The sequence below is a fragment of the Lolium rigidum genome, chromosome 4 (genome assembly GCF_022539505.1).
Source record: "Lolium rigidum isolate FL_2022 chromosome 4, APGP_CSIRO_Lrig_0.1, whole genome shotgun sequence".
Classification (NCBI taxonomy): Eukaryota; Viridiplantae; Streptophyta; class Magnoliopsida; order Poales; family Poaceae; genus Lolium; species Lolium rigidum.
Genome location: NC_061511.1, coordinates 72,408,640 through 72,431,135, shown reverse-complemented (window position 1 = coordinate 72,431,135; position 22,496 = coordinate 72,408,640). Strand labels below are relative to the sequence as shown.

The 22,496-nt window shown below is 45.0% G+C and overlaps 1 protein-coding gene and 1 non-coding gene across 2 annotated transcripts; one reads left to right on the top strand and one right to left on the bottom strand.

Annotated features, from left to right (window-relative positions):
* Positions 1 to 364: 364 nt before the first annotated feature.
* LOC124708002 (dnaJ protein ERDJ3B) lies at positions 365 to 4,546 on the bottom strand. Its single transcript, XM_047239692.1, has 10 exons — positions 4,452 to 4,546; positions 4,113 to 4,261; positions 3,888 to 4,020; positions 2,754 to 2,874; positions 2,441 to 2,557; positions 2,218 to 2,304; positions 1,811 to 1,870; positions 1,646 to 1,723; positions 940 to 1,011; positions 365 to 846 (listed from the first exon to the last, which is right to left on the bottom strand). Exons 1-10 carry the CDS (start codon positions 4,529 to 4,531, stop codon positions 688 to 690), a joined length of 1,056 nt encoding a protein of 351 aa, XP_047095648.1. The 5' UTR covers positions 4,532 to 4,546; the 3' UTR covers positions 365 to 687.
* Positions 4,547 to 20,737: 16,191 nt separating this feature from the next.
* Positions 20,738 to 20,811, top strand: TRNAN-GUU. Its single transcript has one exon. It is a non-coding gene; the product is annotated as a tRNA-Asn (tRNA).
* The last annotated feature ends 1,685 nt before the right edge of the window (positions 20,812 to 22,496 follow it).

Below are 22,496 nucleotides of genomic sequence, written 5' to 3'. Positions count from 1 at the left end.
ACTTGTTTATGGTCTCTCCTCTCCACTCTTCCTCCTACAACAAGATGGTGCTCGTACACCTTGTTGCCATGGCCTCAAGGTAGAGCTCGGCAAGGGGAATGCGTCTGGGGTTAGGCAACCAAGCTCTGGCGAGCTGTATTTGTTGACAGCAGACCCGAATCGACGAAATTGGTGCCTACAATGTTTACTGATCCAGTATTTGTTTTAGCACGTTCTTTTACTGACGTGGAAATATATTGCAATTAGCTTGCATGCGGGATTTCTATGTTGCAATGATTTTATGTTCTAGATTTCATGCTTAAGTGACAGACGCCTATCATGGCCCTAAAAGATAAGCACATCATTCACAACGGTAATCCATACATAAGCAAACAAGGCATGAGAAACAAGCCGCCAACTGATCTGCCGTTATATAATCAGTAAATAATTAGGGGAGCGTAATCTACAATTCTATGGCCCTTGTATTCCAGCAGTACAAATATTCAGGTACAGTTCATTTTTATACTTTCTAATACTACAGAGCTGTTAAGAGCATTGAAACAGAAAAATGATCTAAGAAAAAGCTGCTAATGTCACCAATGATAAATCACATACACCCACCAGAAAGGCAACACCATTGTTTCCAAAATTTCCTTGAGGAACAACCTCAAGCAACTAGCTGCAGCACAAGTGGAAAACCACCAGTTCTTACGCAAGAACATCCTTCAGCTTGGCCTTCTGGTCGTCTGTCAGGGTTTTCGGGAACAACACCTCGAACGTCACATACAGATCGCCTTTCTTGTTGCTTTGGAACAATGGCATGCCCTCTCCTTTGAACTTCCTTACTTCCTTGGGTTTAGTGACACCCTAATGATTTGTGATGGAACAAGGTTGATTAGATGCGGAAGAGTCTAACTGATGCAAATCTTTTGCTGTCCTGGTCAGGAATTGGTAACTTACCTTGGAGCCGATTTGGACCAGATGGTCGTCGAGATGCTTGATGGTCTTCTCAAAACCAACCAGAGCTTGCAGCTGTAGCAGAAAAAGGTGATCAGATCATCAGATATGTAGAATATAACTGCAGTACACCATTTTGGAAACAAGAGAAATTTGGCGGTTTATAGGAGGTTGGTTTTAAAGAATGACAAATACACGACCACAGAACCCCATTTGGAACACTGAAGGAAAGAGGGCACTCGCCCCAAGTGGATCTAGAGTTTACTATGAATCTTCAGCAAAAACCCTACATACCAAACAGGACCTAAATGCTTAAATGATCATTTTCGGTGGAAACACACAACACCCTTGGAGAGTTGGTTGTTTGATGTAGGATGTATGCAAGGAGGTTATAGCTGGAGTATTTACAGAGATGGCCTAGCATCAACTAGACCCTTGGAGAGGGGCAATTTAGAGAGATGGGCTAGCATTAACTAGACCCTTGAGAGGGGCAATTTACAGAGCTGGGCTAGCATCAACTAGACCCTTGGAGAGGGGCAATTTACAGAGATGGGCTAGCATCAAACTCATGCAGTCAGCAGACTCAAAAAACTTGTTTTGATTCTCAAGTTTCCAACCAAGGTACAAATTACACTAATTTTCGTTGCATACCAAGTGTTAAGTAATGTAAACCGTAATAGGTACAACCGTACACGAGAGGGGACAGTACCAGGGGGATTGTAACTGTTGCATGCAGGTCGTTGCCTTCTCTTCTGAATCGGTCATGTGGTGCTGTCCGAATCCGAAACTGCGCATGGAGTCATTTTTTCAGGACGAGATTAGACACGTCAATTAGTTCCCAAGGTAATTTGAACCAAGCAGGCAAAAAACAGACCTTCAAATCTCCAGGTTCACCATCAATCTTAGGCTCTCCTTCCTCAAAGAATGAAACCTCCTGAAGTATAAGATGACATCGCCAAATCAAACATCTAAGCAGTAAAGTAATTGATACATTACATCATGATAAACTTGCAAATTTAAGCAATTCTATCTAATCGTCTCTTGACCATGAGGTAACTTGTTGGCAACTTGGTACCATAGTCTATAGGAAATCAGATATATTCACAGTTCACATCAAAAGTGACAAATGTACCTATATTCGATCATTTGAACTAAGGAATTCTTATTCTGAAGTCTTGACTAAATGTTCGCAATTCAGTGATCATTTAAACTGATTTATTTTGAGTTAACCAAGTTTAAGTACTGGACAGAAAATATGGCAGCTGCTTCATACGGTCATACCTGCCCATCTTGCATACCCTTCTCAATATCAACAGTCAAAAAGTCACCATCTCGTACATACTTCACATTTGCACACTGGTCGCAGACCTGAAGACAGAAAACGAAATTATTAAGAAGAAAACTCATTTTGGTCACAGATAAAATGTATGAAATTGTCTAACTTCCAGTATGTTAAATTATATCAACTGCAGAATACCATAGTACGGTGAAATTAAAAAAATACCTGCTCGGTCATTTGTTGATACATTCCAGGACCAATCTGGCGGTGGTAAACTTCATTCCTGCAGTTGCATTGTCTCTTTCCTGGTGCTGGTTTTATGATGTTTTTCTCTCTCCAAATCTATTATGCACATGAAAATAACAAACTAAATTTTTTGCTCTACTTCTCAATTAAGCGTTTTTAGCGTGAAAACTCAGATCATGCTACAAAATATAGCGCTTGGGTAGCGCGGCATTGGTGTAGTGTCTATGGGACAATTTGTGATAGCCAACTTAGCTATATTTTCATGGTTTATTAGCTAGACAAATTTTGTTACCTTCAATGAACCACCCATGTACAGGTCCTCAAGTGAAGCATCCAGTTCGACAATCACATCATCACCTTTAATGATTCGTTCTTCCTCCTCTTCCATACCACCACCACCACCTCCGAAAAAACTGGAAGAGGTTCGTGAAAAGAACAACAAATTGATCACTAAAACTGTAACATTCATGCGGTACAAATACAACAAACATAAATGGATCTTAAGATTGGGTTGCCTCTGTCCAAGTTACTGCTGAAATTATGACAGAACAGAAAATACATACATAAAAAATATTAAATATGCGCTTCAAGCAAAAGAAGCACACCACATCTGTGTATGCCATGACTTCATGAATGATGTATGCACATATGAAGTTTTAGTTGATTATAAAATGGTGCTGTTGATCCTTAGGACAATAGCTGGGATTGCATGGGCTCATATGCAGAGAAGACAATAATTCCTCTAGTATACCCCTTGACTTCCTAAAATTATTATTCCTAGTCTCTTGGAGCAATGGCAAACATAAAAGTCATGCACTTGTCAGTACTGAATGCAATCATTAGAACAGTTTGATATATCAACACTGCCAGATCCTACAGAACTGGAATCGTACCCTTTGTGATGTAAGAACACTTGAATCGACAACTCAGGGAAGATTAGAACTCAAATAGGAGGTGTCAATTCACTAGTTAAGTGCATGTGAATTAAGTGTCCCATGTTCAAGTATTCAACAGGTTCATATGAATCGCCTTAGTCACTATGGAATGACGAGCAACTAAAATCTTGAGAGTGTTCTATATAATTATGGCTAACAAAAGATCCATGTGATAGAATATCTATGATATGAACAGCAATCGAAGGGTGATCGTAATATGTTTGGTGATATTTTACTAGCAAGCATGGTGCATTACACATTATAGACTGCTGACAGATTGTTGTTCTAACTTATAAGTTCACACTTTTATCCCCTGTATTTTGAAACCGCTCTAAGTTTGCATAGATAGCAAACTGTTAAACAGTAGTAGATTGTAATAGCTCAAATGTGTAGATCCTACCTCAGCACGCCAGACACAGACACATTGTCTACAAAGGCACACCGAGATTGAAGTTACTAAAACACCAGACGCCAGACAACATTTCCCTCACCTGCTGAAGATGTCTTGCATGTTCATCCCGCCGCCGCCTCCTCTCCCGCCTTGACCTTGGAACTGCTTGAGCCCCTCCTCGCCATACCGGTCATAGATCTTCTTCTTCTCCTGATCATTCAAGACCTCGTATGCTGCAAAGCACGACAGCGACACATTCACACACCAATTCTTTGCAAGAACTTGAATTATTCAGCTCCTTTTAACCTTAATAACAGGCTAGTACCGTTACTGATCTCGGCGAACTTTTTGGTGGCCTCCTCGTTGCCGGGGTTCTTGTCGGGGTGGTACTTGAGCGCGAGCTTGCGGTACGACCTCTTGATCTGGTCCTCCGACGCGCCCTTGGGCACTTGCAGCACGTCGTAGTAGCTCTTCCTGGTACATACACCAACAAGAAACGACACAGATTGTTAGCTGAATCAAAATGCCAACCCGGTAGAACACGAGCAGACGGATCTTGAATTCGGCAGTAGCGGGATCGAGGGGATCAGCGCCGAATCGGGGAGGGGAAGATAACAAGATCCCGAAGGAATCACGGGGGAGCGGCAGCTGTTCCGAGCATTACCCGTGGATCACGGCGGCGAGATGCAGCAGCAGCGCGAGGACGGCCGCGAGCCGCGCCCCTCTCCTCCGCGGCGCCGCCATGCCCCCCTCGGCGTGTTCCGCGCGACCTTCCCCGCCCGGCGGCTAGGTGTCAGGGCTCCGGCGACTCGAGAATCCACCTAGCGGTGCTGCCGGCGTCGTCGTCGTCGTCGTCGTCTTCCTCAGTGGTGGCTAGTGCTCGTGCCTGGCGGGTTAAGAGTTTCTAGAAGGGAAAGGGATCTCGAGCTCCTTTTCGGGGAGACGTGGCGGAGGGTGACGTGGCCCAATAGGAGTCCTGATGTGCGGGGCTCCGGCCAATGGGGAAGCTCCACGTCGATAGGACAACCGCATTGAAGGAATTGCTACGTGCAGCGCGGCAGGTTGACCTTGACGATGCTGGTAAACGCTTTGCCTGCCGTGGCCCATGGCCATAGCTAAATCCCGCACTTCACACATGTTGGTCTAGACTCGATCTAGACATTGTGTCATGAGAAAACATTCCAATTTTGCACATCGTTTGTACGGTGTGGAGACTAAAATTGTGGTTTGCGGTAGAAAGTAAAAATGAAAGGGTAACTTTCCGTCTGTTTCCGAAGGAAAAGGAAATGAAGGACCAAATACGAAAAAGGAAACGACATTTGGAGAAAAAGAAACGGAAACGGAAAAGAAAATGAAGGAGCCCTTTCCGACGGAAACGGAAACGGCGGAAGAAATTCCGAAAAAATAAATACGAAAAGTTTCCGGAAACATAACCTAGAGAGACCCGTCCATTTAGTATGCCTACGTTTACACATGAAACTGGGCTTGACCACGTATCAAGTCCACGAATTACTCTAACCCTAATCACTTTGTATAATTATGTGTGCATGCAGCCGTTAAACTGTGTGTATCTTTATGTTGAATTGCCTCTTGTCGAAGTTAAGTGATATATCATATCTTATTGTCCTTTTATCTATGTGTGTCTTTCGATCTGCAAATCGCGATATTATGATGCATTGTGTTGTGGTAAATATCCGTTTTCATACCGTATTCGCTACGTATCCGTTTTGTATTCATATCCGATGATTTCCGTTTTCATATTTATTTCCGGGTTTTCGACCATTTTAGATTCCAACAAGATAGAGGGAAACAAAAATGATAAAGTACGTTTCCGTCCGTTCCGTTTCATTTTCAACCCTAGGAAGCGCTGAGGGGATCAAATCCTCCAATCCTCCAGATCCGCAACAGTACGAGGCAAACATGAAAACTGTCGGATCGGCAACTGTACTTGGCAAACAGGAAAACCGTCTGATTATCCAATAGGTAAGATCTATTGAAGCGGATGGATCAACTGCTTAAGTGCTACACCGCTTTATCGTCTTTCTCACACAAGTTTTATCTTGGCCTATTGTCCACTTCGCAGTGTGGTATGCCATTACACATGTCCCGTGATATGTGTTATGCCTCTCATTATATCTGTTACTCGCTTGTCTAAAAAAAAGTGTAACATTACATATATGTCTATAAGTGATTATCTGATTAGGTCTTTGAATATGTTATACCATCTCAAATGATTTGACTATAAGATTAAGTCAACCTATTTCCATCCACTTCAAAGTTTCTCATGTGGAATGCCATATTTTGTAACCTTCATTAGTTCCATACATACAACTTCTAACATGTCGAAAATAAAGTAACTACATTTCGTAAGAACCCCGTAGTCTTGCATTGCTCTCGTCCTTCGAGTAGAGACTAGCAATAAAGCAATCTCCAATACTACTAATTACAAATCAAAAGAAACTCATAAGATGTCGAGATAATTTTACCAATATTGAATCAAAATTGCTTGACGGCACACAACAGTGGTCTTCCTTTGTTGGAGATCACAAAATGCTCTATCATGTCCGGTTGTTCTATATAAGAAGGGACCCATCCATGCAAAATTGATGCATAATGGATCTTGAGAATAAATAAGCAAAACTCATGGTTTGGGCCTAGAAGCTATACAAAATGGAAGGAACCAATCAATCTTTATTGCTCCATACAAATGTCTTATCTGAATGCTCTAGCCGTCAATTGAGGTAAGTTTCTATATGACCATGAGGCCTATCGGCTGGCGAGTTGAAGAAAATGCCGAAATGAGGTTTAGGTCGAGATGGCATCGGTCGAGAAAGCTCGAGGATGGGCACTATTCTAGTTTTCGGGAGCACAATGGGGAGACGCTGCGGTGGTCAGGGTGTTTTTGAGAGAGCGAAAGAGAAGCAACATGAAGACCTGTCCCTTGTTGATTTGCTCTCTGATTTTTGCAAGCAAGTTACTTGTTAAATCTATTAAAATATATGATGGGGGAGCGGCGTGGGGCTTGTTTGCTGAAGTTGGATCGGCTGGTTATTCGTTGCCGAATTTTGTGTGGGTCAAATAGTGTGAATGAGATGAAAAGGTAGAATTCGACCTAATGGTGTTTATTGAGTTGGGGGTGGAGAGGTGGGATGAGAAGGAAATGGGATGAGCCACCACCACCAGGTCCCCGTTAATAATAAAGATATTGTGGTTTTAGATGTCTCAAGCGAGGACATTTAGATTTTGCACATTGTTTGTGCGGTGGGCAAATTTAAGCTTTTTTTAAAGAATAAACAGGCCTTGCATCGGTTCCATTTAAGAAGCCACATAGCCATTGTTTTTACAGCTGCAGTTTTTGTTCAAACCAGGGGCGCGCCACCACACCCCTGCCAACACTCCCCTACTTAAAGGTCTTACACCCAAACTTAAAGATTATACAACTAGAGAAGACAAACTACTGATAACCTGTTCAGGCCTATAGAGATCGGAACACAAAATTGATAATGTGTAACTGAGATTTTGTGATGAGACCATTTTACAGTGTTTGCTTATTCCATTCTATTACCATTTAACTGATAGTTTGAACTTGAACATCCAGAAGGCAGGTAACTTATCAACGCCAATTATGCTCTTCTTGGCCTACAACAACATCATATATCTCACAAGATTGACTCATTGACATGTAGTCTCTGTTCCTGTTCTCGTGTCCATGATGTAGCCTTGCCACTTTGGGCCTCTCATCTTAACGAAAATTCAGGATTCCTCACTTGGTGATCGTTTGAAAAAAATTAATTTTGATGATGAAAAGCTGAAAATAATGCTATCTTCACATAGAGACAGAGCGACCAAACGAATGTAAAAATGCCAATCCCATTATAAAGAGCTTACGAAGAAAAGGAGACATGCATGAAGTGTTAACTATCCTGAGCAGGACCGTGGTACATATTCAGAACAGTGAATGGGTTCGGCATATACCGCATCTAACGTCGATTACGAAATGTAGAATCTCTTAGAACCAGCTTCAACTTGACAAGTGACCACCAGGCCAGATCAGGAGTTCAGGACCGCGTGTGTATCACAGGAATTATCCATGAAACCTGGTTTGCTCTGTACCTGGACCTGGAGGTACTGACCAACAACAACGAACTGCAGCGGCCGTCTCCTGATCAGAACAAGGCACAAATTGCCTCTCTTTCGGAACAGCAGGGAGGTAACCTGAGGAATCCATCACAGATGGCTGCTTTTCGCGATTGTTTATCCTTCTGTGGCCTTAACGATCTAGGGTATAAGGGATATGATTTTACCTGGTCCAATAGGAGAGAAGGGGCGGAGAATGTGCAATGTAGGCTGGATCGGGGGACGGCGACAGCGGCGTTCCTCGACATGTTTCCTCTTACTTCTGTTGAGCACATAGTGACTGAGGAATCAGACCATATGGCACTGTTGGTTAGAGTGTGTGATGAGCCCCCACGGCGCCCAAACCATAGGGGCTTTGTTTTCGAGGAAATGTGGTTAAAACATGAGGACTATGAGGAAATGGTTAAAAATTCTTGGGAGGCTAGGGATAGAGGCATCAATGGCATAAATGACCTATGGAGACAGCTCCGTGAGGTCTCAGGTGATATGAAGCGATGGAGCTATGAGTCGTTTGGATCGGTCAGGGCGGAAATCAAGAAGCTAAGAGCTAAGCTTGATTCGGCTCGTTGTGCAGCGGGTTTGCATGGTACCTCACTGGAGGTCCGTGAGCTCGAAAGTAAACTCCATGAAGTGTATGAGAAGGAGGAGATCATGTACAGGCAGCGATCGAGACAGGAATGGCTTAAGGCGGGAGATAAAAATACTAAATATTTCCAGAACAGAGCCTCTCATAGGAAGCGTAAGAATACAGTGAAGGGGCTGCGGCGAGAGGATGGTTCTATTTGTAAAACTAATGAGGGGATGTGTGAAATGGCACTGGCCTTCTATCACAACTTGTATTCCTCAGAGGGGTCGCAAGGGGGCGCTCAGGTGCTCAACCTTATAGATCGGCTGGTGACAGAGGAGATGAACCATGATTTGATGTTGGATTTTTCGGATGATGAAATTACAGAGGCTTTGTTTCAGATGGGCCCAACAAAAACCCCAGGGCCGGATGGGCTACCGGCCCTCTTCTATCAAAGACACTGGTCTTTTTTGAAAGCGCATGTGTGCAGGGCTGTGAGGGACTTTCTGGCGGGAAGGGATTATCCAGAAGACTTCAATGATACTATCTTAGTTTTGATCCCCAAGATCAATAACCCTGATTTGCTGAGTCAGTTTCGTCCAATCAGCCTATGTAATGTCTTATACAAAATTGCGTCAAAGGCGGTGGCGAATAGATTGAAGCGGATTCTCCCCATTCTCATATCAGAGGAGCAGAGTGCGTTTGTCCCTGGGAGGCTGATCACAGACAATGTGTTCATTGCATATGAATGTATCCAGGCAATTAGAACAAGGAGAAGGAAGAAACCCCTGTGTGCGGTGAAGCTGGATATGATGAAAGCCTATGATCGCGTCGAATGGACGTTTTTGGCTAATATGATGAGGCGCATGGGGTTCTCGGATCAGTGGGTCGACATGGTCATGCGGTGTGTCTGCTCGGTCAGATTTTCGATTAAGCTGAATGGAAGTGTGTCGGACTCGTTCACGCCGACGAGAGGCCTGCAGCAGGGGGATCCTCTCTCTCCCTATCTATTCTTATTCTGTGTCGAAGGTTTCTCAGCTCTGCTTAGGCGTGCGCAGCAAGAAAGGGACCTTGCAGGAGTGAGTTTTGGTGCGAGTGGGCCGAAAGTTGAAGGAGATATGCCCTAGAGGCAATAATAAAAGTAGTTATTATTTATATCTCTATGTTTATGATAAATGTTTATATATCATGCTAGAATTGTATTAACCGAAACATTAGTACATGTGTGATATGTAGACAAACAAGAAGTCCCTAGTATGCCTCTTAAACTAGCTTGTTGATTAATGGATGATTAGTTTCATAATCATGAACATTGGATGTTATTAATAACAAGGTTATATCATTATATGAATGATGTAATGGACACACCCAATTAAGCGTAGCATAAGATCTCGTCATTAAGTTGTTTGCTATAAGCTTTCGATACATAGTTACCTAGTCCTTATGACCATGAGATCATGTAAATCACTTATACCGGAAAGGTACTTTGATTACACCAAACACCACCGCGTAAATGGGTGGCTATAAAGGTGGGATTAAGTATCCGGAAAGTATGAGTTGAGGCATATGGATCAATAGTGGGATTTGTCCATCCCGATGACGGATAGATATACTCTGGGCCCTCTCGGTGGAATGTCGTCTAATGTCTTGCAAGCATATGAATGAGTTCATAAGAGACCACATACCACGGTACGAGTAAAGAGTACTTGTCGGAGACGAGGTTGAACAAGGTATAGAGTGATACCGAAGATCAAACCTCGGACAAGTAAAATATCGCGAGACAAAGGGAATTGGTAATGTATGTGAATGGTTCATTCGATCACTAAAGTCATCGTTGAATATGTGGGAGCCATTATGGATCTCCAGATCCCGCTATTGGTTATTGGTCGGAGTGAGTACTCAACCATGTCCGCATAGTTCTCGAACCGTAGGGTGACACACTTAAAGTTGGATGTTGAAATGGTAGTTCTTGAATATGGAATGAAGTTGGAATATTTGTTCGGAGTCCCGGATGTGATCCCGGACATCACGAGGAGTCCCGGAATGGTCCGGAGAATAAGATTCATATATAGGATGTCATTTTATGTGAATAAAATGTCGCGGAAGGTTCTATGGAAGGTTCTAGAAGGTTCTAGAAAAGTCCGGAAGAAACCACCAAGGAAGGTGGAGTCCACAAGGGACTCCACCCCCATGGCCGGCCAACCCTAGTGGGGGAGGAGTCCCAAATGGACTCCCCTAGGGGCCGGCCACCCCCACATGGGAGGTGGGAATCCCACCTTTGGGTGGGAGTCCTAGTTGGGCTAGGATTGCCCCCTCCTATGGAAGGATTTGGTTCGGGTCTTATTCGAAGACTTGGACACCACCTCTTGGGGTTCCACCTATATAATGAGGGACAAGGGGAGGGGGCCGGCCACCTAAAACACCACCAAGGTGGCCGCACCCCTATAGTGGCCGGCGCCCCTCTCCCCAAACCCTAGCCGCCCCGCTCCTCCACTTCCCGCACGCTTAGCGAAGCTCCGCCGGACTTCTTCACCACCACCGACACCACGCCGTCGTGCTCGTCGGATTCAAGAGGAGCTACTACTTCCGCTGCCCGGCTGGAACGGGGAGGTGGACGTCGTCTTCATCAACAACCGGACGTGTGACCGAGTACGGAGGTGCTGCCCGTTCGTGGCGCCGGAACCGATCGTGATCAAGATCTTCTACGCGCTTTTGCAAGCGGCAAGTGAACGTCTACCGCAGCAACAAGAGCCTCATCTTGTAGGCTTTGGAATCTCTTCAAGGGTGAGACTCGATACCCCTCGTTGCTACCGTCTTCTAGATTGCATCTTGGCTTGGATTGCGTGTTCGCGGTAGGAAAATTTTTGTTTTCTATGCAACGTTATCCTACGGTGGTATCGAGCCGTGTCTATGCATAGATGGTTGCACGAGTAGAACACAATGGTTTGTGGGCGTTGATGCTCTTGTTATCTTTAGTTGAGTACTTTGCATCTTTATGGCATAGTGGGATGAAGCGGCTCGGACTAACTTTACATGACCGCGTTCATGAGACTTGTTCCTCGTTCGACATGCAACTTGTATTGCATAAGAGGCTTTGCGGGTGTCTGTCTCTCCTACTATAGTAAAGATTCAATTTACTCTTCTATTGACAACATTAGTATCAACGTTGTGGTTCATGTTCGTAGGTAGATTAGATCTATATCGAAAACCCTAAACCACGTAAAATATGCAAACCAAATTAGAGAGCGTCTAACTTGTTTTTGCAGGGTTTGGTGATGTGATATGGCCATAATGTGATGATGAATATGTATGAGATGATCATTATTGTATTGTGGCAACCGGCGGGAGCCTTATGGTTGTCTTTAAATTTCATGTTGAGTAGTATTTCAAAGTAGTTGTAATAGTTGCTACATGGAGGACAATCATGAAGACGGCGCCATTGACCTTGGTGCTTCGCCGACGATGATGGAGATCATGCCCGAAGATGATGGAGATCATGTCCGTGCTTTGGAGATGAAGATCAAAGGCGCAAAGACTAAAGGGCCATATCATATCACATATAAAGCTGCATGTGATGTTAATCCTTTTATGCATCTTATTTTGCTTAGATCGCGACGGTAGCATTATAAGATGATCCCTCACTAAAATCTCAAGATAATAAAGTGTTCATCCTTAGTAGCACCGTTGCCAAGACTTGTCGTTTCGAAGCATCTCGTGATGATCGGGTGTGATAGAATCAACAAGTGCATACAACGGGTGCAAGCCGATTTGCACATGCGGATACTAAGGTGGCCTTGACGAGCCTAGCATGTACGGACATGGTCTCGGAACACGTGATACCGAAAGGTAGAGCATGAATCATATGATTGATATGATGAACACTTTGAGTGTTCGCCATTGAAATTACACCTTGTCTCGTGATGATCGGACTATGGTGTGGTGGATTTGGTTCGTGTGATCACTAAGACAATGCGAGGGATATTGTTTTGAGTGGGAGTTCACCTAGATTTTTAATTATATTGAATTAAAATTTGAACTCAATTTGTCATAAACTTAGTCTAAACTATTGCAAATATATGTTGTAGAGATGGCGTCCCCAATCAATTTTAACCGAGTTCCTAGAGAAAGAAAAGCTTAAGAGCAACGGTAGCAACTTCACCGACTGGTTCCGTCATGTGAGGATCTTCCTCTCCGGCGGAAATCTGCAATATGTGCTTGATGCACCGCTAGGTGACCCTCCTGCGAAGCCGAAACCGATGAAGTAAAAGCTGTTTACGAGACTCGGAAAACTCGGTACTCTCAAGTACGGTGTGCCATCCTGTGCGATGCTGGAATCCGATCTTCAAAAACGTTTTGAGCACCACGATCCTCATGAGTTGATGAAAGAGTTAAAGACTATTTTCGAGACTCATGCGGCCGTGGAATGCTATGAAGCATCGAAACATTTCTTCGGCTGTATGATGGAAGAAGGCAGCTCCATTAGTGAGCACATGCTCGCCATGACCGGGCATGCGAAGAAACTCAGTGACTTGGGAATAGTGATTCCTAACAGACTGGGGATTAATCGTGTCCTTCAATCACTGCCACCAAGTTACAAGAACTTTGTGATGAACTACAATATGCAGAACATGAACAAGGAGTTACCTGAACTTTTTGGCATGCTAAAAGCTGCTGAGATTGAGATCAAGAAAGAGCACCAAGTGTTGATGGTCAACAAAACCACTAGTTTCAAGAAACAGGGCAAGTCTAAGGGAAAATTCAAGAAGGGTGGCAAGAAAGCTGCCACGCCTCCTATGAAACCTAAGAACGGCCCTAAGCCCGATGCTTGAGTGTTATTACTGCAAGGAGAAGGGACACCGGAAGCGTAATTGCTCCAAGTATCCGGCTGATCCGAAGAGCGGCCTTGTCAAGAAGAAGAAAGAAGGTATATCCGATATACATGTTATAGATGTTTATCTCACTGGTTCTCGTTCTAGTACACGGGTATTTGATACTTGGTTCGGTTGCTCATATCCGTAACTCGAAACAGGGAACTAAAGAATAAACGAAGACTACCGAAAGATGAAGTGACAATGCGCGTTGGAAATGGATCCAAAGTCGATGTGATCGCTGTCGGCACACTTCCTCTACATCTACCTTCGGGATTAGTTTTAAGCCTAAATAATTGTTATTTTGTACCCGCGTTGAGCATGAACATTATATCTGGATCTTGTTTAATGCAAGACGGTTATTCATTCAAGTCCGAGAATAATGGTTGTTCTATTTTTATGAATAATATCTTTTATGGTCGAGCACCACAAAAGAATGGCTTATTTACGTTAGATCTCGATAGTAGTGATACGCATATACATAACATTGATGCTAAGCGAATTAAATTGAATGATAATTCTACTTATATGTGGCACTGTCGTCTTGGTCATATTGGAGTGAAGCGCATGAAGAAACTCCATACTGATGGATTACTTGAATCACTTGACTTTGAGTCACTTGACAGATGCGAAGCATGTCTAATGGGAAAAATGACTAAGACTCCATTTTCTGGTATGATGGAGCGAGCTACCGACTTATTGGAAATCATACATACCGATGTGTGCGGACCAATGAGTGTAGCATCGCGCGGTGGTTATCGTTATGTTCTAACCTTCACAGATGATCTGAGTAGATATGGGTATATCTATTTCATGAAACATAAATCCGAAACTTTCGAAAAGTTTAAGGAATTTCAAAGTGAAGTAGAAAATCAACGTAACAAGAAGATAAAATTTCTACGATCTGATCGTGGAGGTGAATATCTGAGTTATGAGTTTGGCATGCATTTAAAGAAATGCGGAATACTTTCACAATTGACACCGCCGGGAACACCACAACGAAACGGTGTTTCCGAACGTCGTAATCGAACTCTCTTAGATATGGTTCGTTCTATGATGTCTCTTACTGATTTGCCATTATCATTTTGGAGTTATGCATTAGAGACAGCCGCATTCACTTTAAATAGAGCACCATCAAAATCCGTAGAAACGACACCGTATGAATTATGGTTTAATAAGAAACCTAAGTTGTCGTTCCTGAAAGTTTGGGGTTGCGAAGCCTATGTAAAGAAGTTACAACCGGACAAGCTAGAACCCAAAGCGGAGAAATGCATCTTCATAGGATACCCTAAGGAAACTATAGGGTATACTTTCTATCACAAATCCGAAGGCAAAATATTTGTTGCAAAGAACGGAACCTTTCTTGAGAAAGAATTTCTCACTAAAGAAGTGACTTGGAAGAAAAGTAGAACTCGATGAGATTGATGAATCTATACTCGTTGATCGGAGTAGCGCAGATGCGGAAGTTGTACTCGTACCGCCTACACCGGCAACGAGAGGAAGCTAATGATAATGATCATGAAACTTCGAACGAGGAAACTATCGAACCTCGCGGATCGACAAGGGAACGTGCCACTCCCGATTGGTATGATCCTTGTCTAAATGTCATGATTGTGGATAACAATGATGAGGACCCTGCGACGTATGAAGAAGCGATGATAAGCCCGATTCCAACAAATGGCAAGAAGCCATGAAATCCGAAATGGGATCCATGTATGATAACAAAGTATGGACTTTGGTAGACTTACCCGATAGCCGAAAAGTCTGTCGAGAATAAATGGATCTTCAAGAGAAAAACAGATGCTGATGGTAATATTATAGTCTATAAAGCTCGACTTGTCGCAAAGGGTTTCCGACAAATTCAAGGAGTTGACTACGATGAGACTTTCTCACCTGTAGCGAAGCTAAAATCTGTGAGGATTTTGTTAGCAATAGCTGCATTTTTCGATTATGAGATTTGGCAGATGGATGTCAAAACGGCGTTCCTTAATGGAGACATTGAGGAAGAGTTGTATATGGTACAACCCAAAAGTTTTTGTCGATCCTAAAAATGCTGACAAAGTATGCAAACTTCAGCGTTCAATCTATGGACTGAAGCAAGCATCAAGAAGTTGGAACCGACGCTTTGATAAGGTGATCAAAGACTTTGGGTTTATACGAGTGTCATGGAGAGGCCTCGTATTTACAAGAAAGTGAGTGGGAGCTCCGTAGCATTCCCGATATTATATGTAGATGACATATTATTAATTGGGAATGATATAGAACTATTAAGCGAGTGTAAAAGGTTATTTGAATAATAGTTTTTCAATGAAAGACCTTGGTGAAGCATCGTATATATTAGGCATCAAGATTTATAGAGATAGATCAAGACGCTTAATAGGGCTATCGCAGAGTACATATCCGGACAAGATTCTAAAGAAATTTAGAATGGACGAAAGTAAGAAAGGATTCTTACCTATGTTACCAGGCAAGGTCTTGAGTAAGACTCAAGGACCGGCTACGACGGATGAAAGAGAAAGGATGAGTATTATCCCCTATGCCTCGGCGATAGGATCTATCATGTATGCCATGCTATGTACTAGACCGGATATAGCACATGCTTGTTAGTTTGACTAGCGAGATATCAAAGTGATCCAGGAATGGAACACTCGGACAGCGGTCAAGAATATCCTAAAGTACTTGAAAAGAACTAAGGATATGTTTCTTTGTTATGGAGGTGACCAAGAGCTCGTTGTAAATGGTTACACCGATGCAAGTTGGAACACCGATCCCGATGACTCTAAGTCACAATCCGGGTACGTGTTTATATTGAATGGTGCTGCAGATGAGTCGGGCAAGCTCGAAGCGAAGTGCACGGTGGCGAAGTCTTCAACAGAATCGGAGTACATAGCGGCTTCGGAGGCTTCATCGAAGCGGTATGGATGAAGAGGTTCATTGTAGAGCTCGGTGTGGTTCCTAGTGCATTGGACCCATTAATCATTTACTCGTGATAACATGGGTGCCATCGCCAATGCACAAGAGCCAAGGTCACACAAGAGGTCTGAAGCATATCAAGCTGCGTTACCACTCGATTCGCGAGTACATCGAAGATGGAGAAGTAAAGATTTGCAAAGTACACACCGATCCGAATGTAGCAGATCCGTTGACTAAAGCTCTCCCTAGGGCAAAGCATGACCAACACCGGAATGCCATGGGTGTTAGGTATATTACAATGTAATCTAGATTATTGACTCTAGTGCAAGTGGGAGACTCGAAGGAGATATGCCCTAGAGGCAATAATAAAAGTAGTTATTATTTATATCTCTATGTTTATGATAAATGTTTATATATCATGCTAGAATTGTATTAACCGAAACATTAGTACATGTGTGATATGTAGACAAACAAGAAGTCCCTAGTATGCCTCTTAAACTAGCTTGTTGATTAATGGATGATTAGTTTCATAATCATGAACATTGGATGTTATTAATAACAAGGTTATATCATTATATGAATGATGTAATGGACACACCCAATTAAGCGTAGCATAAGATCTCGTCATTAAGTTGTTTGCTATAAGCTTTCGATACATAGTTACCTAGTCCTTATGACCATGAGATCATGTAAATCACTTATACCGGAAAGGTACTTTGATTACACCAAACACCACTCGCGTAAATGGGTGGCTATAAAGGTGGGATTAAGTATCCGGAAAGTATGAGTTGAGGCATATGGATCAATAGTGGGATTTGTCCATCCCGATGACGGATAGATATACTCCGGGCCCTCTCGGTGGAATGTCGTCTAATGTCTTGCAAGCATATGAATGAGTTCATAAGAGACCACATACCACGGTACGAGTAAAGAGTACTTGTCGGGAGACGAGGTTGAACAAGGTATAGAGTGATACCGAAGATCAAACCTCGGACAAGTAAAATATCGCGAGACAAAGGGAATTGGTAATGTATGTGAATGGTTCATTCGATCACTAAAGTCATCGTTGAATATGTGGGAGCCATTATGGATCTCCGGATCCCGCTATTGGTTATTGGTCGGAGTGAGTACTCAACCATGTCCGCATAGTTCTCGAACCGTAGGGTGACACACTTAAAGTTGGATGTTGAAATGGTAGTTCTTGAATATGGAATGAAGTTGGAATATTTGTTCGGAGTCCCGGATGTGATCCCGGACATCACGAGGAGTCCCGAATGGTCCGGAGAATAAGATTCATATATAGGATGTCATTTTATGTGAATAAAATGTCGCGGAAGGTTCTATGGAAGGTTCTAGAAGGTTCTAGAAAAGTCCGGAAGAAACCACCAAGGAAGGTGGAGTCCACAAGGGACTCCACCCCCATGGCCGGCCAACCCTAGTGGGGGAGGAGTCCCAAATGGACTCCCCTTAGGGGCCGGCCACCCCCCCACATGGGAGGTGGGAATCCCACCTTTGGGTGGGAGTCCTAGTTGGGCTAGGATTGCCCCCTCCTATGGAAGGATTTGGTTCGGGTCTTATTCGAAGACTTGGACACCACCTCTTGGGGTTCCACCTATATAATGAGGGACAAGGGGAGGGGGCCGGCCACCTAAAACACCACCAAGGTGGCCGCACCCCTATAGTGGCCGGCGCCCCCTCTCCCCAAACCCTAGCCGCCCCGCTCCTCCACTTCCCGCACGCTTAGCGAAGCTCCGCCGGACTTCTTCACCACCACCGACACCACGCCGTCGTGCCGTCGGATTCAAGAGGAGCTACTACTTCCGCTGCCCGCCGGAACGGGGAGGTGGACGTCGTCTTCATCAACAACCGGACGTGTGACCGAGTACGGAGGTGCTGCCCGTTCGTGGCGCCGGAACCGATCGTGATCAAGATCTTCTACGCGCTTTTGCAAGCGGCAAGTGAACGTCTACCGCAGCAACAAGAGCCTCATCTTGTAGGCTTTGGAATCTCTTCAAGGGTGAGACTCGATACCCCCTCGTTGCTACCGTCTTCTAGATTGCATCTTGGCTTGGATTGCGTGTTCGCGGTAGGAAAATTTTTGTTTTCTATGCAACGTTATCCTACAAAAGTGACGCATCTACTTTTTGCGGATGACAGTATAGTGTTCTTGGAAGCTAGCAGGAGCAACTTGGAAACTCTGAAGGGGGTTTTGCAGAAATATGAGGCCTGCTCCGGACAGCGAGTAAATCTTCAGAAATCATCCATATTCTTTGGCAAAGGCTGTGGGGAAGGCACAAGGAATACCCTCAAGACATCCATTGGCATCCAGTGTGAAGCCTTGTCCGAGCGCTACCTCGGCTTACCAACGGTGGTAGGGCGACAAAAGCAGGGGGTCTTTAAGCATCTGACGGAACGATCACGCAATAAGGTGGCGGGGTTGAAGGGACAAGGGCTATCCAAGGCGGGAAAGGAGGTTCTGGTGAAATCAGTTCTGCAAGCGGTATCCACTTATTCCATGGGGTGTTTTCAACTTGCCAAAGGTCAGTGTGCTGAGCTATCATCGATCTCCTCGAACTTTTGGTGGGGAGATGGCAAGGGAAAGAGGAAGGTTCACTGGATTAGTTGGGAGCGAATGTGCTCGGCTAAGCGCAGTGGTGGCATGGGATTCCGGGACTATAGTGATTTTAACCAAGCCCTCCTTGCTAAGCAAGCATGGAGGATGGTTACTACGCCGGACTCCTTGTGTGCTCGGGTTCTCCGGGCCAGATATTTCAAGGATGTTCATTTTTTGAGCGCCAAATGTCCAAAGCGGGCCTCGTTTACCTGGAGAAGTATCTTGCATGGGAGGGACCTGCTGAAGGAGGGACTAGTCTGGAGAGTGGGGAATGGTGCTTCAATCGACGTGTGGAATCAAAACTGGATACCTCGTTCATCACTACAAAGACCTTTTGGACACAAACCGAACCAGGAGGTACAGAAAGTGCAAGAACTACTCCTGCCTGGAGGTATGGGATGGGACATAGCGAAGCTTAATGAGGTGTTCTTTGAGGAGGATGTGGCCGACATACTGAAAATCCCTGTAGGTAGAGCGGGAACAGTTGATTATGTTGCTTGGAATTACACCAAATCGGGGGTTTTTAGTGTACGCTCAGCATACCACCTCAAACAGCATATGAAACAGATGGCGGCAGGGAGGGGTAGTTCATCTCTGAACTGCTCAGAGCATCGAGGTTGGCTCTCGCTGTGGGCGGCGAATGTTCCTGGTAAGGCCAAAGTGCACTGTTGGAGACTTGTTAAGAATGGTCTTGCGGTGGGCGACGAACTGCGCAGGAGGAATATCAAAGCAGGGGTGGTATGTGTTGCTTGCAACAGGGCAGAGACGATCCATCATCGTTTTTGGGCCTGTCCACATTCGGTGCGGGTCTGGGAGCTGCTGAAGGAGCGTTCGGGTCTGCGATTGGCTGCGCCACCACGTGACTGTCGCTCGCATGGGGAGCTGCAAACATGGCTTCTGGACTGGATAGCGGGGTTGAAGGAGAGGGAGCTAGCGCTGGCTATGATGGCTCTATATCATATGTGGTTGGCTCGTAACGACGCCCGCGACGAGCCTATGATTGAGGACCCGGACCGGACTGCACGGCGAATTATTGGCCTAGTGGAAGAGTGGCGATCGCTAAAACCGAGCAGCGGGCAACGGTCTCATCCAGAAGTGGAGCACTGGCTCCCTCCGGAGGAAGGCTGGCACAAAGCGAACGCCGATGGCGCTCTATCTCCTGGTGAAGGAACTGGCGGGGTGGGGGTGATCATCAGAGATCACCATGGCGACGCGCTGTTGGGCGCCTGCCATTTTTTCCCTCGCGAGACGGATCCTGAGAGGGTGGAGCTTCTAGCGTGTAAGCGTGCGGTCCAAGCTGCCCGACAACTGGGAACGAGGAGGCTGGTGCTGGAGACAGATTGCGCTGGAGTGGTCAGCAAGCTTCGGAAGGAGGAGTTGGATCGATCGGTCCATGGCCCTTTGGTTGAGGAGATAAAGGTGCTGATTGGCGAGTTTGAGGACTCCTTGATCATGCATGTCCGTCGTTCTGGTAACGGAGTGGCGCATAAGTTAGCTAAGGAAGGCTGCAAAAATAAATTGTGTAATACCTGGGTTTCGTCTTTCCCAGATTATGTATTGGATGCTTTAGCTCGTGACATTGATTAATAAAGTTGCAGCCTCTTGATCTCAAAAAAAAAGAACAAGGCACAACTCACAAACTTTGCTGTGATGGAGGTAGTTCTCAATATCGTGAGGTGTGTTGGCTGAGAAACCCCCTGGAGGATCTGGTCTCGGTTATCATTGATCGTTGTAAGAATGCAATATAAGTGAGCACGTCTAAAAGGACTAGTATGCTAGATGGTTAGCAGAGTTGTGTGGATTTGACGGAACCAATGTTAATTTGTAAAACTATTGAACGTAATCTACAGAAAGCTGGAATAGCTCAGTTGGCTAGAGCGTGTGGCTGTTAACCACAAGGTCGGAGGTTCGAGCCCTCCTTCTAGCGAGTTTTTAATCGATTTTTTATTCCAATATAGTTTATCTACTCCAACTTGCACGTGATAAAATAGATGCATTTTAGAGGAAAACAAATTTTCAGATATCATAGAGTATGTCATCTGTTCCAATGTACTTTAAAAACTTCTGAAAAGGAGTTACACATGTATTGTTTACATAAAAGTTTCATGAACAAAAGATAAGTCATGTGTCTTATGTGAAAACGAAGCAAGAATGGTGCAAAAGGGTCTGGTGGAAACATACTTTTGGTGCAAGGTCTGGGTTTCTGGCCCTCCCTGGGACGTCAGCAACAAATCCAATCTGAAGGTGCTATGGTGTTTGAAACTCCCAAGCAAGATTAAAATCTTCTTATGGCGTGCTTTACATGCTGTTGTTCCTCTAAAATCTATTCTCGTGAATCGCCACATTGGCTCCTCGGGCCAATGTCCGATATGCATGCAATGTCCAGAAGATGTGGCTCATCTCCTTTTCCAGTGTGACGCGGAGCACCAAATCTGGACGTTGTTGGGAATCGTCAATTCAGTCGAGGAGGCGACGACAATTGACTGCGCTGCCTCAACAGTCTTGGAGCATTTGTTGGGTACAAACGATAGGATGCTCCCGGGCTTCGATAATGTTGGGTACAAAGAGGTAGTTGGGGCCACGTGTTGGTACCTATGGTGGATACGACACCGTCGTACACACGAAGAATCTTCAGGTGTAAAATGTCAATCATTTCTGTCACTGCTAATGCGGCTAAGATAGAATATCGCAGAAGAGACAAAATAATAAAATATTACGTAATTGTTTTTGCGGTTTTGAACGAAAGAATTGTCCGCTAATGTCACAAAGCTGGCCAGATTGCAAAACAAACCGCTCGTACACTCTTTAAGCAGTTAGAGGATCCTTATCTCTACTACTTATAAAGGAACAAACATGAATTTCTCTAACTGCACCCCACAACGTACACGGATGCACTACAACCCAACAATCAGGCCCACTAAACATACCAATTATAATTAGCCTGATCAAATCTCTTTGGTGCACTTAGCAAATTAGGATGACGGACATACTCTGCCGCAGAGGAAAATACGAAACCACGCGCGCCCGTCCCTGATGATCGCAACACAAAAGGAAACTGATTAATTCCCACGATCCACGATCCCTTTCTCCCTCGACGTCGTCCTCCCTGATTTGACTCGCCCCCGCTCGTACGCCGCCGGCAACGACGCCCCTTTCTCCCCGGAGCTTTACCTCCCCGGACGGCGCGCTCGGCCGCCACCGTGTCACACGCCGTCGGTTGCACCGTTGCCCCGGAGGGCGCTCTCGCTTCATACGCTGCCGGCATCACCGTCAACGCCTCCCTCGACGGTGCCCTCGCTGGCACCGCAACCCACGCCGCTGCCTGGACCGCCACAGCCTCCCTATACAGCGTCCTGCCAGCTGGACTGCTAGCGGATCCCTTTCTCCCTGCCGTTCTCCCTGCTCACGCCGCCGGCAGCACGTCCCTTTCTTCGAGCTTTACCTCCCTGGACGGCGCGCTCACTGCCACTGTGTCACACGCCGTCGGCAGCACCGTCGCCGCCTCCCTATACGGTGCCCTCGCTGCCACCGCAACACACGCCGCTGCCTGGACCGCCACATCCTTCCTGTACAGCGTCGTGCCTTGCTGGAGTGCTGGCGGCAGCTATCACC